This window comes from Coffea eugenioides, chromosome 6, assembly GCF_003713205.1.
Source record: "Coffea eugenioides isolate CCC68of chromosome 6, Ceug_1.0, whole genome shotgun sequence".
NCBI lineage: Eukaryota > Viridiplantae > Streptophyta > Magnoliopsida > Gentianales > Rubiaceae > Coffea > Coffea eugenioides.
Window position 1 is genome coordinate 51,944,733 of NC_040040.1, and position 14,567 is coordinate 51,959,299.

The following is a 14,567-nucleotide window of genomic DNA, read 5'->3' on the forward strand; positions in this document are numbered from 1 at the left end:
CTTCCCAAGCCGAGGAAATTGTCTCAATTTGTCAGTAGACCCCGCCAGCCACACCATCCCATCCTTTTAAGACTGATCAAAGGGATTTCGCGTTTCATAAGGAGTTCGATGATGTTGATGTGCTGACAGAGGAAGCTCTATCACTGTTGGCTGGTCTCCAAACGGAATGTTTGTAATCTAGTAGTACAGGTTGATGCAAAGGGTCTTGTGCAGCTGGTTTCCTCAGGCTTCTTAGCCGGGTGGCCTTTGTGTCAGATCATCTAACACATACAAATTCTACTTAGGGATTTGCAAGCTACGATTGTTTTTACCTTTGGAGAAGGGAATTCGTCGGCTGACGCTAACGCCCTTGCGTCAGCTCACTTGGGCTCTGACGTGGCTCCGTTTGAATTAGCTGTTTTTGAAGATGTTTTTGAAAAAGTTTATTGTAACAGTGTATATGAAAAATTTTTACCATAAAATTTTTTGAAATATTTGATATATTGTATGGATGGGATATTTTTTGACACATAATGTATTACTGTAGCATTGTATTTGAAAAACTTGCTCTGGAATCTTCCAGCGAAAGTTAAGGCTTGTTTGTAGGTCGACAAGTTTTCCTTCCCTAATTTTCGAATAGGGAGAACTGCATCAATTGTCCCTCACATATCATAGATGTGAAAATTTAGTCCCTCAAAACAAAAATGATCAGTTTTAGTCCCTAACAAACAAAAAATGATCACCTTTAGTCCATTTTCACTTTTCCGAACAAATTTTGGCCGAAACTCACTGGTCCACATACAATGACCAATTTTTAAAGGGTAAAAGTGGCAAATCACCGTTGACCAATTATGCAGGGACCAACTGTGCAAAACTTTAGCTAAACATTCATCAAAAAAAAAAAACACAAAAACTAATCCACCGTTGACCAGCTCTAGCTTTATATGACGGTCCTGAGACAGAGCCATCAGTACTTAGTTTTGCCCAGTTAGGTGCCGGAAAGATCCATCTGATGAAGATTTCCTATTTCTTCATTTGTTGAGGATTGACAAGTTCTAGGAGGTAGAATTCATGTGCTAGATGAAGACAACATTTGTCTGGATCTTCTCTCTAAGTGGGAAATCTAAAAGTTTTTCATTTCGAAAATGCCAAAGACTCCAACAGCCAAAAACTGAAATTGGTGCCCCAAGAAATATGTATAAAAGGGGAATTTGAGACATGATATACATCCCCATTTTAGCCATTCATGAGAATTAGTATTGCCTGAAGGAAGGAAGGCAGGCAGGAAGATTCTGTTCCAGAAGTTCAAAGCAACATGACAATTTCTAAGAATGCGGTTGGTGTTTTCAAAAAGGGGATGTAAATAAGAGGTCTTAAGTTCAGAAAGGGTTGGGTGGTTCGAAGGTAGGGATTGTAAATAAGACGTTTTAGGTTTGAACCCTCCCACTTACAATAAAAAAAAAAACTAGTTAATTAATTAAACAATTTTTTATAGAATTTATTCTATTTAAAGTATGTCTCTGATCGCTATAAGGAGTTTGATAATATTGTTAACTAGTCAATTAATTGGTCAATTGTTTTTGTTCAATTTGTAACTAATAAAAGAGGAGATGTTCAGATCCTTTGCTAATTGACATCCATCCTGCGCTCAGCTGGTAGGACTGAGCAAGTTCTAATATTTCTAGCAAAACCTGCCAGCCAACATCCATTGCAGTCACGAATAATGTCTCCAGCTCCTGCTTTGTTTGATGGTCATGAAACAAAGCCATCAGTACTTAGTTTTGCCCACTGATGAAGATTTCCAGTTTCTTCATTTGTTGAGGGTTGACAAGTTCCAGGAGTTAGAATTCATGTGCCAGATGAAGACAGCATTTGACTGGACCTTCTTGCTAAGTGGGATTTCTGAAAAGTTTTCATTTCAAAAATGTCAGAGGCTCCAACAGCCAAAACTGAAAATGGTGCCCCAGGGGGTATGGTTAAAAGGGGATTTGAGATGTGATATGCATCCCCTTTTTTAGCCATTCATGAAATTAGTATTGCCTAAAATAAGGGAGGAAGACGGAGATTTTGAAGCAACATGACAATTTCAAAGGACACGGTTGGTGTCTTCAAAATTAGCTCTATGGTTTGTTTGGTAGTATGGTTAAACCTCAAAAGAGGTAAATATAATCAACCCTTATTTTTCCTGTCTAGAACCAATTTTCTACCCCAAACTTTACCCACTACTCAAATACTCAACAAAAGTTAATTCATAATGTAATTACTCCAACACCAAGAATTGTTGGAATATTAGGAGAAACCTCCCCTAAGTTTCTTTCAATATTACTTAGCATCTCTAAGATTTTAAAAATATTACTTACCTTCCTTATTTTTGTTATTTGTGCAACAAAAATTTTAAAAATTCAATAATACCTTTTTGCTCATTTTACTAAATAAAAATATGAAAAATCATTCAAAACGTTCTTCGTATTTCGTCAAGTGAATTTTTTCGTCCTTTACTTTTAAAATAGTAACTTTATGTCACTTACAAAATCAAGCTGATAATATTAGTTCCAACCTAATTTTTTTTTCATCGCTTTTTACGTTGAATTCATCGTGTAACCCACATACAGTCATTTTTTTGGTAAAATGGTTAAATTTCATTTGTAATTAAATAAATGGCTTGATCCATAATCACTTTTGCACCTGAAAAATGTAGAATTTGACTTGAATCATATTTATTTTTCTCCTAAAAAGTGGCATTTGATCTAATTCATATTCATTTTTTTTATCTCTAACAAAGGTGAGATTTGACCCTTGTTGTACATAAAAAATGACTGCATACAGGTCACACAGTGTTTTTCAAGCTAAAAAGTGGTAAAAAAAACTTAGATTTGAACAAAATTTTGCTAATTTGAATTTGTAAGAGACGTAAAATTAACTTTTTAAAAGTAAAGGACAAAAAATTCATTAGGTGAAACATGAGGAATGTTTTGAACGATTTTCCCATAAAAATACTTCTAAATCATTTTGTTTACTCCAAGAAAAATAAAAAATTTAACACTCTATTTTTTTGGATGTAAAATATTTTCATGACGAAAATATTTTCACCTGAAATTATTTTATAGGAAAATATTTGCATTTTAATAATTTTCGGTATTTGGTTGCAATTTTGCAACTTTATTCCTACCCTCAAAACGATCATGATTGATCAACACCACCCCACCACCACTATTCTTTACTGATTACTACACCACCACGTTAAGCCGACAAACCCTTAACCATGGGAATCCATCTTCTCACCACTTTTGGGTGTTTGGTTGTAATTTTGTAACTTTGGACGTAAGGTTCTTTTGTTAACAGATATTATGAGTTTCAATTTAGTTAAAGACACATTCTTCGCAGTTGTGATCTTCTATGCCTCTATTCGGTGCCAAATCCAGTGCCAATTTCACTTATCACGTGATGGTAAAAGATATTTAAATAAACAACACATGACAAATTAAATAAACCGGACACTTGTCATAAATATAGATGTAGTACTGAATTGTCACTGGAAAAATGGCACTGAGGATCTCCCGTGCATTCTTCGGAAAAACAAGTTCGGTAGCTCATTTAGGGAAGTTATTTTATATTGTCCCTGGGAAAATATTTTACCGTAAAATGTATTTTCACTAGTTTTAGAGCAACAAAACACTGGATTATTGAAAACGTTTTCTAGAAAATATTTTCAGACCAAAGAAATACACCCTAAAAAACAATCTTTAATACTACCACTACATCACAAAGTTGTAGTCCATAAAAATATATAGTTGAAAAATAAAAAAGATATTTGTAAAGAATTACACTAGTATCAATTCAACTCTATATGCTCAAAATCGATTTTTTTATGAATTTTATTTTTTGTCCTAATCTTTTCTCAACTCGTGGTATAAACTTTTAAGTTGTATTAAGTCATTATAAAATTTTATTTAAAACAAACAAACAAATCATATTCCACTTTATCATAATCATAAAAAAAAAGGTAAACAAAATTCAATCCACTATATTTACAAATAAAAAATTACAAGTCATCCAAAAAAATGAATAAGAGAAAATGTTGGAGAAAGGAGAAATAGAAGAAAATGGATTTTGTTTCTTTTTCTTCAAATTTTTGAGTTTCATTTATTTGATATATGAATTATGTATCGAGTGAGAATTTATATAGTCATTTTGCAATTATGAAGGGTGCTAAGTGTTATTAGAAGAAACCTCAAGGGAGGTTTCTAATGTTATTCCAAAATTGTTTTGACTTTTGAGATTTCCAAAGTAATCATGAGCTAGGCTGAAAAAGATAATTTTCTTTGGGCTTCCTCCAATTTGACGGGCCACTGTGTCATTTACTTCAAAATTGCCAAGATTAGGGCTTTCGGTCTTTCGCTTCGATTCACCCCGCTTGTTCTTCTTCTTCTTCTTCAGACACTGCTCCTGCTTTTTCTCCAAACATCGAAAATGGTAAACTTTTTCCTTCCCTCCTATGCCTCGGAATTTTGAAATATTTCGCATTGTTCCAGTTAATATTTTATTCAATTTATTAATTTTTACTTTTAATTTTTTGTAGCCTTCCCACAAGACTTTCTTCATTAAGAAGAAGTTGGCGAAGAAGAAGAGGCAGAACCGACCCATTCCTCACTGGATTCGGATGCGAACTGGCAATACTATCAGGTTTTTTTTTATTATTAATTTGATTAAGCTCTAATTTCAGATAATTAGTACGCTAACCGCTGCTCTTGCAATCATTTCCTGTGTTTTTGATTCGTTGTTTGTGGGTTTCAGGTACAACGCAAAGCGGAGGCATTGGCGTCGCACCAAGCTAGGGTTTTAGATGAAAAGTTTTCGAATACTGTTGTTGATAGTGTTAATTTACTTGTGACAGTGTGTGTGTCTGTGTGTGCGTGTGTGTGTGTAGTTGTGAAAGAATTATTATAAATGGGATTTAAAATGTGAGTCATGATATTTAATTGAATTTGGTAATAGTGTGTGTATTTACTGTTGGATTAATGATACTAATAGTGATGAATTTATCTATTTTTAGTACATCTTTAAGGTGGCTTTCCTTGCAATGATTTGGCTTTTGTTATTTTCCTGTATTAATTTGGCATGATTTTGTTTTGGGGCTGTCTTGTAATGATTTTGAATATGGGGAAACGGCATTGTGGTTAGTAGGGTTTTCTTCTGTTCCTAATTTGGGATATCCGATTTCATGAAATTAGGCAACCTAAAGTTCTATAGAATGACTTTTGGATTGGAATTAATCGCTAGTACTGAGCTTGTTGATTGGTATGAATTAGCAGGACTGGCTTGTACATTGGTTGGTTTTGTAAGAATTGAGCTGGTTGGTTGGTCTTTATGTGGGATGGTAATGAACTACCTACAAGGAGAAGAGATATCCTTCTTTTGAGTCTATACAACATATGTGATGCTCAACCTCGCACGATATCACCTTTTGTGTAAACATTGGTATTCTTGGTCTCTTTAGCAGGTGTTCCTAATCCATGTTTAACTGTTTCTACTTCTGTAGACTTGGGATATTTCATTCCCTTGTTAGCAGGGCTGTTAAATTGGAAGTATGTTGCCTTGCTTAGGTTTGGAGTTATGGTAAATGTCAAAACCTTTTTCTTCGATTATTCCAGAACTGAGTTTGCTTGATCAGTTTCTATATATCTGGCATTTGGTGGTAGACATACATTTTCTGGCGTTGTTTTGGTGATTAAAAGCATATATTGGGCATTGTTTGAAGGGGTCCCAGTTGTTCTGAAGCTTGTGTTGAATTAATGTAGTAAGTATGTAGAGTTTCTGCATTTATCTTGATCTGTAGAATGGAAATGGCTGGCTGCCTTTATTGCAATAAGAAAGTTATCATTTGGCAAAAAAGATATGGACGCTGTAGGTCCTCTGATTCATTAAAGTAGTGGATAGGTGTATAAAACTTGGACACATTTGACAAGATGCACAGGGCATCCCTGTCCTATTTGATTCTGTTAAAACTTCGGTAGGAAGCAACATTTGTTGCAGTACTGGGGATGCATATTCTTGAATTTTGGAAAGGGTGCAGTTTTAAAGTTGATTTTGCACTATATCGTGTTATTTTTAGGAATTTTTGTAGAAAAATATACTGTAATGATTTGATGTAAATGAGGCGAAAAGATGATTGAAAAATGTGTTTACAGAAAATGTAAAAAAAAAATTTGTAGAAAATTACGATCCAAACATGCTGAGTCCTAGGATCTTGCAAGTGGTCCTTCTAAACATAGAGGAAAGAAAGCAATGGCCATTGTGCATGTAGGGAGAGTTTAGAACAGAGAGTTCAAAGAGGATGGGACAAGGAATTGGTGGTATTATACTATTATGTGAGCCAGGTTACGTTCACTTGGCTTGTATAGGACGATGTATTGCAAACGAGCTTGGTTATTCTTTTTTGTTTTTTTCGGAGACGACAACTGTTGTATAACCTAATTTATCCAACACTAGGGGAAAGGGAACGGATCTAAGGAGGTTCAGAGGTAACTTGGAGGGGACTGAACCATCACCGAACCAAATGGGTGCACTACGCATCCGCTTGGATTTTTTGAAACCAAGCCACTTTAAATGTGGCAATTTGGTGGGAGTCTCACCCCCATCAAACCTTAATGGCTGGTGGTTCAAACGGGCTTGGTTATTCGCTGTTATGTAAAGAACAAATCAACCTAGTTAAAAGTACATAAGCTTTATGGTCGTCATTGAGTAACTTATAGGATTACTTGTACGTTGCTCAATATCAACCCGGCAATGAAATGAAAACAATTAAATGATCCTGAAAGCTACATTTAGCGTGTAAAATTTTTATGTTTAAAGTCTCAAAATGGCAATATACAATTCCTCAATTTATTTTTATTAACAAAAAAAGGAAAGAGGCCCATTAATCTTCTATTCAAATTATTGATACTTATTATTCATCCTGTGTAGTGGAGACATGGAAATTCTAATTTCTATGTATTCCATCCATCGAAACATAAAGTCCAATCCACCCATCGAATTATCATAAAATTTTTTAAAAAAAGAGCTGTAATTTTAATGTATACTACTTGGTAGATACAAGAATTACTACGTGTAACATGTTCAATCATAAAAATATAAACTCTCATTTGTCCTTTAGAACCTTCTAACTTTGTTTTATTTTTCACTTTTAATCGGAACAACCTACTAAATTTATTTTATTTTTCTCATTTAGTGTGGATCTATAGCGAAACCTTGATAAATTAATACTCTATAAATTAATAATATCTGTCACATAATAATTTTTTCGGTGCCAACTTGGATTGATGAGCTAAATTAGTAATTTTAATAAAATAATAAGATAATAATAATTTTTTTGAAAAGCTTATATAACCCTTTGGTTCTGTTTTTATAATAAATTAATAATTCACTAAAATTACACATCATATTTTACTAAAAATGAGGGTATTATTGTTTATTTAAGTCAACCTGAATCTCATCCCTAATTTTCCTTATTACATCTAAAAGTTTTGTTCTTGAATTAAATTATACTTGTAAATCAAGTTGATATTGATTAAATTATAGTATTCCTTAGACTTTTATCCTCCTTTTATTAATAGAATAATTCATATTTTTATAAGATAAAAAAAAACTTTAGTTGATTAGATTGAGTACACTCAGATAAACTAACGAATTATTAATTTATTGATTAGTTAATACCTTTCTAAGTTAATAGAATTTGTATCATCCCAAAATTATTAATTTGTGGATGTTTTATTGTATCACTATAGACGATGTATCTCTATATACATTGTAGGCAGTTTACTGTGTCGAACAACCCACAAAAAGAAAAATAACAAAAAGTAAAAGTATTTTAGAGCTGTAAAAGTATATGACTGCCTAACGGTAGCCTCATTTTATGTTCTAACCAAACACTTCATCGTCTGCTCAAACGCAAGGCAGAGAGCTGTAGAAAAGGTCGGATGGTCATGATTCGTCCGTCTTTATAGGCTTTCCACGGACGTCCCGGACCTGCCAATATAAGGAAAGGAGGTCTCTAAATAGCGTGGGCTTCCAAGGCATCCTCTCACTTTCAGACGAGATCTATATATGTTTGAGAGAGGGAAAGGCGTTAGTTGAGAAAAAAAAAGAGTAGAGCCCGTTAAGGGGGGGAGATAGAGAGATTTAGTGCTCTTTATCTTTCTTCCTTTATTATACTTGAACTGATTCTCCAAACACTAGTATAGCAATCATGGCCTCTGATCTTTCTTTGGAAGAGATCAAGAATGAGCAAGTTGATCTCGTAAGTTTCCCTGCTGAAAATGTAGCAGCATTGTTGTTTTGTATAATTGTGGTATTTATGGACAACTTGATAATGCAGGCATGCATGCATGCTTGCCAAATTATCAACTTGAACTACGAAAACAAAGAGTTGAATGTTTTATGTAAAAAGAAGATTGCTAATACTAAAATGCCTTGATAGGAAAACATCCCCATTGAGGAGGTGTTCAAGCAGCTGAAATGTTCCAGGGAAGGTTTGTCTGAAGAGGAAGGAGCAAAGAGGCTCCAAATTTTTGGACCCAACAAGCTTGAGGAGAAAAAGGTCCATTATGTTTTCTCTTTGCTTAGAGATTCTTTTATTTATCAAACCGAACAGTGAACTGAGTTTTGAAGAATATATACATATGTATGTTTAATAACAGGAAAGCAAGCTTCTTAAGTTCTTGGGGTTCATGTGGAATCCTCTGTCATGGGTTATGGAATGTGCAGCTGTGATGGCAATTGCTTTGGCCAATGGAGGGGTAATTTTCTATATAACTTTTAGAATTTTGCCTCAGAATATGAGATTAATTTTTTAATATATTATGGGCTAATATTTTTTTTGGTTCCAAATGCAGGGCAAGCCTCCAGATTGGCAAGACTTTGTTGGTATCGTCGTCTTGCTCATCATCAACTCAACTATTAGTTTCATTGAAGAAAATAATGCAGGAAATGCTGCTGCTGCTCTCATGGCTGGTCTTGCCCCCAAAACCAAGGTACCATATTGTGTTTCTCTCATTCATCATAGTGAATACTTTGGAAGAGTTTATAAATAAATTTGAGTCCAAATTGATCATTTTGAACATTTTGAAGGTTTTGAGGGACGGTAAATGGACGGAGCAGGACGCAGCAATCCTGGTTCCAGGAGACTTGATTAGTGTTAAGTTGGGAGATATTATCCCAGCTGATGCTCGTCTCTTGGAGGGAGATGCTCTCAAGATTGATCAGTCAGCCCTGACTGGTGAGTCACTACCTGTAACAAAGAACCCTGGTGATGAAGTCTTCTCTGGTTCCACCTGCAAGCAAGGTGAAATCGAGGCTGTGGTCATTGCCACTGGTGTCCATACCTTTTTTGGCAAAGCTGCCCACCTTGTTGATAGCACCAACCATGTCGGTCACTTCCAAAAGGTAGTGCAACTTCTTGTTGGAATGTGCAAACATTTCATTTAAAGAATTGACTTTTATAGCATGCAAGAATTAATTTGCTGATGTTTTCTGAATTCTATTAGGTGTTGACTGCCATTGGGAACTTCTGCATATGCTCCATTGGGTTGGGTATGGTAATTGAGATAGTAGTGATGTACCCAGTGCAGCAAAGGAAGTACAGAGAAGGAATCGACAATTTGCTGGTTCTGCTAATTGGAGGTATCCCAATTGCCATGCCAACAGTCTTGTCTGTGACAATGGCCATTGGGTCTCACAGGCTATCACAGCAAGGTGCCATCACAAAGAGGATGACAGCTATTGAGGAGATGGCTGGCATGGATGTCCTCTGCAGTGACAAGACAGGAACCCTCACCCTTAATAAGTTGACTGTAGACAAGCAAATGATTGAGGTATTCCCCAAGAACATGGACAAAGACAGTGTTGTCCTGTACGCTGCTAGGGCTTCTAGAACTGAGAACCAGGATGCAATTGATGCTTCAATTGTTAACATGTTGAGTGACCCAAAGGAGGTAATGAATTGGACCCGTTCTGAGTTCTAACAAAAGAAGGCTTTTTTTTTTCGACTCCATTTTCCCATATGGTTCATGCCTGTGAGCCTTGTTTGATCTTTGTAGGCGAGAGCAGGAATCACTGAGCTCCATTTCCTTCCTTTCAATCCAGTAGAAAAGCGCACAGCAATTACCTACATTGACTCCAATGGAGATTGGCACAGAAGCAGCAAGGGTGCTCCTGAGCAAGTAAGATAAATTAACATTCACTAGGTGTCAAAATTGCACTGATTTACATTTCGATTTCGATATCTAACACTTTCACTGCTCCACCAGATTATTGATCTTTGCGAACTCAAAGGGGAAACAAGGAAGAAGGCACATGACATCATTGACAACTTTGCTAACCGTGGCCTTCGTTCTTTGGGAGTTGCCAGACAGGTGAGCTGATAGGAAACTGAATATAGAATTATCCATTTGTGTCATCTCACCTCAGGATTCATATCATTGAAAACTTCACGGTTTTAGTACAGCTAAAGATGATTGTGTAATATGTCATAGGCTGTACCTGAGAAGAACAAAGAAAGTGCTGGTGGCCCCTGGGAGTTCATCGGTTTGTTGCCTCTCTTTGACCCTCCAAGACACGATAGTGCAGAGACCATCAAGAAAGCTCTTGATCTCGGTGTTAATGTCAAGATGATCACTGGTGACCAGTTGGCTATTGGCAAAGAGACCGGTCGTAGGCTCGGAATGGGCACCAACATGTATCCCTCGTCCTCCCTGCTAGGCCAGAGCAAGGATGAGTCCATTGCTTCAATTCCCATTGATGAGCTAATTGAGAAGGCTGACGGCTTTGCTGGAGTCTTCCCTGGTAATTTTGCCAACCCATCGCATTAAATGACAAGAGATATGACTTGTTTCTCAACGCTCTTAGTACCATAACTAACACTAAATCTGCGCAGAGCACAAATACGAAATTGTGAAGAAGTTGCAAGAGAGGAAGCACATTTGTGGAATGACAGGAGATGGTGTGAATGATGCCCCAGCACTGAAGAAGGCAGATATTGGTATTGCAGTGGCAGACGCAACTGATGCAGCAAGAAGTGCATCTGACATTGTTTTGACCGAACCAGGACTTAGTGTCATTGTCAGTGCTGTTTTGACAAGCAGAGCTATCTTCCAGAGGATGAAGAACTATACCATCTATGCTGTTTCAATCACAATCCGTATTGTCTTGGGATTCTTGCTCATTGCCCTCATCTGGAAGTTCGACTTCTCACCTTTCATGGTCCTGATCATGGCTATCTTGAATGATGGAACCATCATGACCATCTCCAAGGATAGAGTGAAGCCATCCCCTGTGCCTGATTCATGGAAGCTCAAGGAAATCTTTGCCACTGGTGTTGTCCTCGGAACCTATCTTGCCGTCATGACGGTGGTGTTCTTCTACCTCGCAGCTGACACTGATTTCTTCTCGGTAAATTCTTTTTCCTTCTGTTGATACGTACGAGGACAAGTTAACCAGCTGAACTGAAGGCAAGAACAATATTAATTAACCAATTCATTTCGTTTTCTTTGAGTAGAATATCTTCAAGGTCAGGTCAATCAGAGGTCACCCAGATGAACTCACTGCTGCTCTTTACCTCCAAGTTAGCATCATCAGTCAGGCACTGATCTTTGTTACTAGATCAAGGAGCTGGTCCTTTGTCGAACGCCCTGGACTCTTGCTTGTCACTGCTTTCCTTATTGCCCAGTTGGTGAGTCCTTTTGAACATTTTCGCCAATTTTCTTGTCAAAATGTGGAAACCTTTTGTCATCACATATATGTGGAAGTATGCCTAACCGATTCTTGACTGCCTGCGTTCAGGTGGCTACCTTTATTGCTGTCTATGCAAACTGGAGCTTTGCTAGAATCCAAGGTATTGGATGGGGCTGGGGTGGAGTCATCTGGATCTTCAGCATTGTCACCTACTTCCCTCTTGACATCCTCAAGTTCATCATCCGCTATGCATTGAGCGGCAAGGCCTGGGATTCCATGATCCAGAACAAGGTATAATTGGAAGCCAAAACCATCCATCTCCATCTTATCATAATACACTTCATGAAGACATTATTTTCATTGTAACCATTCTAAACCATTCTAAACAAAACCATCCATTTCCCCTTTTGGGACTGTTCAGACTGCTTTCACCACCAAGAAGGACTATGGCAGAGAAGAGAGAGAAGCGCAATGGGCCTTGGCTCAACGCACACTTCATGGACTTCAAACTCCAGAATCTGCTGGCTTGTTCAATGACAAACACTTCAGAGAGCTGTCTGAAATCGCCGAGCAGGCCAAGAGAAGGGCTGAGGTTGCAAGGTATAAACATGATCTTATCCAGAGCTGTTCTTGTTTCCAAAGATACAAATGAAGACAGAAGTCTATTCCATCACAAAACTTTTATACTTGCATGTGATTTTTACAAGTAAATGTGCCTTTTTGTTAACGTAAAATTTCTCAAAAACTCACTTTATGTTCTCACCAAGGGCTATGTTGCAGATTGAGGGAGCTTCACACTCTTAAGGGACATGTCGAATCAGTGGTCAAGCTGAAGGGATTGGACATCGAAACCATCCAACAACACTACACTGTTTAGGAGAAATCATGTTCAGAGGATCAGATTGTGAATCAATGAATTGAAGGCCTGGAAATTTGGAGATCAAATCAGCATTCTTTCGACATCACATTATCCCCATTTCAGAAATGATAGGGGAAAAAAAAAAAAGAAGAGGCTCACTGATATGACTATGTAGAAAACATTATTATTGGTTTTCCTTTCCATATGATGAAATCAATACAAGGGGCTTGTTCTCAACCGCTTCAGATTTTGTAAAAGTTCATTTTGTAGGATTTTATTTCAAATTTTTAGAATTATCTGTTCTTTTTTGCTGTTTTTTAAACAATGGATTTTTTTTCCTGCTATCTATTCAGAACTGTGTAATCGGTAATAAACTGACTGTTAGGAAACTACAGAAAAATCAAATTAATTTTGAGAGTGCTTTTGATGAGCAGTCTTGCCTCCCCAGGCATCCATTTCATGAAGACAACACACATGTTGATCTTCAATAGTTTAAGAAAGAAGGTCTCAAATTGAGTAAGCTATGTTTATAACACCTTCATCAATCATTAGCAACATGTTCATGTTTTGGGGGGAAAAAAAGATCAATCATTTGCCCAATTTTTCAAAGAATCAATTTTGTGGGTTTCAATCTCCGAAAATTCCTAAGCTCAAGAAACGTATTGATTGCCCTCTAAAGAAAACCTCAATGTTGGTGATATATTGCAAAAGGCCATTCACCTTTCTTTGAAAAAGGAAAAAAAGATCGCAATCCAATCCAATGCGGCTGTAAGGTTTTAAAATTTAACTAATTGATTGTTTTAAATAACTAGAAAAGTTACTTATAAAATTCATCTTAGATTATTTTTCAAAAGTTTCTTTACAGGCGGAAACGAATTTATTGTTAATTAAACCATAATTACTTCATTGGATAAAATACAAGAAACCCCCTTATAGTTTCGCAAAAAGACACCTTACTCCCCTATCGTTTAGAAACTTCCATATGAACACCCTAAACTTTATAATTAAAGTGAAAATTACCTTTGAGTTATAACTTACAAGTAGCAAGTCGAATACCCAAAATACCCTCATTTATAATAGAGAGGGAGAGAGAATAAGAACTGACGCTCTCTCATTCGTCCTTTGTAAGGAGAAATCGATTTATAATCCAATGAGGTTGTAAGGTTTTAAAATCGATTGTTTTAAATAACTAAAAAAGATACTTATAAAATTCATCTTAGATTATTTTTCAAAAGTTTCTTTACAAGCAGAAACGAGTTTATTGTTAATTAAACCATAATTACTTCATTGGATAAAATACAAGAAACCCCCTTATAGTTTCGCAAAAAGACACCTTACTCCCCTATCGTTTAGAAACTTCTATATGAACACCCTAAACTTTATAATTAAAGTGAAAATTACCTTTGAGTTATAACTTACAAGTAGCAAGTCGAATACCCAAAATACCCTCATTTATAATAGAGAGGGAGAGAGAATAAGAACTGACGCTCTCTCATTCGTCCTTTGTAAGGAGAAATCGATTTATAATCCAATGAGGTTGTAAGGTTTTAAAATCGATTGTTTTAAATAACTAAAAAAGATACTTATAAAATTCATCTTAGATTATTTTTCAAAAGTTTCTTTACAAGCAGAAACGAGTTTATTGTTAATTAAACCATAATTACTTCAAGTTTTTTTTTTTCAACACAGTACTCCTTATCCAAGAATATCAACTCATACTTGTAGAACAACCATGCAGCACTTTCGGTAGAGTAATCAAAATGTATCCCTTCAATTGCATAAAAGAATATCATTACCACATTTGGTTTTCTTAAATTATATTGATCACCTTTGTGTAAAACATTAATACAGGATAATCTTATTGTAAAAAGTTACTATAATTAGATTTAACTTAAAACATTATTAAAGGAAGTCAATTAAAACATCAAACATCCAAGTCTGATTGTAATTATTTTGTACGAGGACCAAAATAAAAAAAAAAAAAAACTGATTGTATATGTTT

General features: G+C 35.9%; 2 protein-coding genes across 2 annotated transcripts; both read left to right on the forward strand.

The window, feature by feature from the left end:
* Positions 1-4,300: 4,300 nt before the first annotated feature.
* Positions 4,301-5,043, forward strand: LOC113775454 (60S ribosomal protein L39-like). The gene is made up of 3 exons (XM_027320343.1): positions 4,301-4,452; positions 4,559-4,662; positions 4,774-5,043. The coding sequence occupies exons 1-3, from the start codon at positions 4,450-4,452 to the stop codon at positions 4,820-4,822; spliced, it is 156 nt and encodes a 51-aa protein (XP_027176144.1). The 5' UTR covers positions 4,301-4,449; the 3' UTR covers positions 4,823-5,043.
* A 3,178-nt stretch (positions 5,044-8,221) lies between these two features.
* On the forward strand, positions 8,222-12,651 carry LOC113774839 (ATPase 8, plasma membrane-type). The gene is made up of 14 exons (XM_027319472.1): positions 8,222-8,275; positions 8,456-8,575; positions 8,676-8,774; positions 8,871-9,008; positions 9,106-9,420; positions 9,522-9,968; positions 10,074-10,196; positions 10,284-10,388; positions 10,509-10,818; positions 10,910-11,424; positions 11,531-11,704; positions 11,815-11,997; positions 12,128-12,306; positions 12,487-12,651. Exons 1-14 carry the CDS (start codon positions 8,225-8,227, stop codon positions 12,581-12,583), a joined length of 2,856 nt encoding a protein of 951 aa, XP_027175273.1. The 5' UTR covers positions 8,222-8,224; the 3' UTR covers positions 12,584-12,651.
* The last annotated feature ends 1,916 nt before the right edge of the window (positions 12,652-14,567 follow it).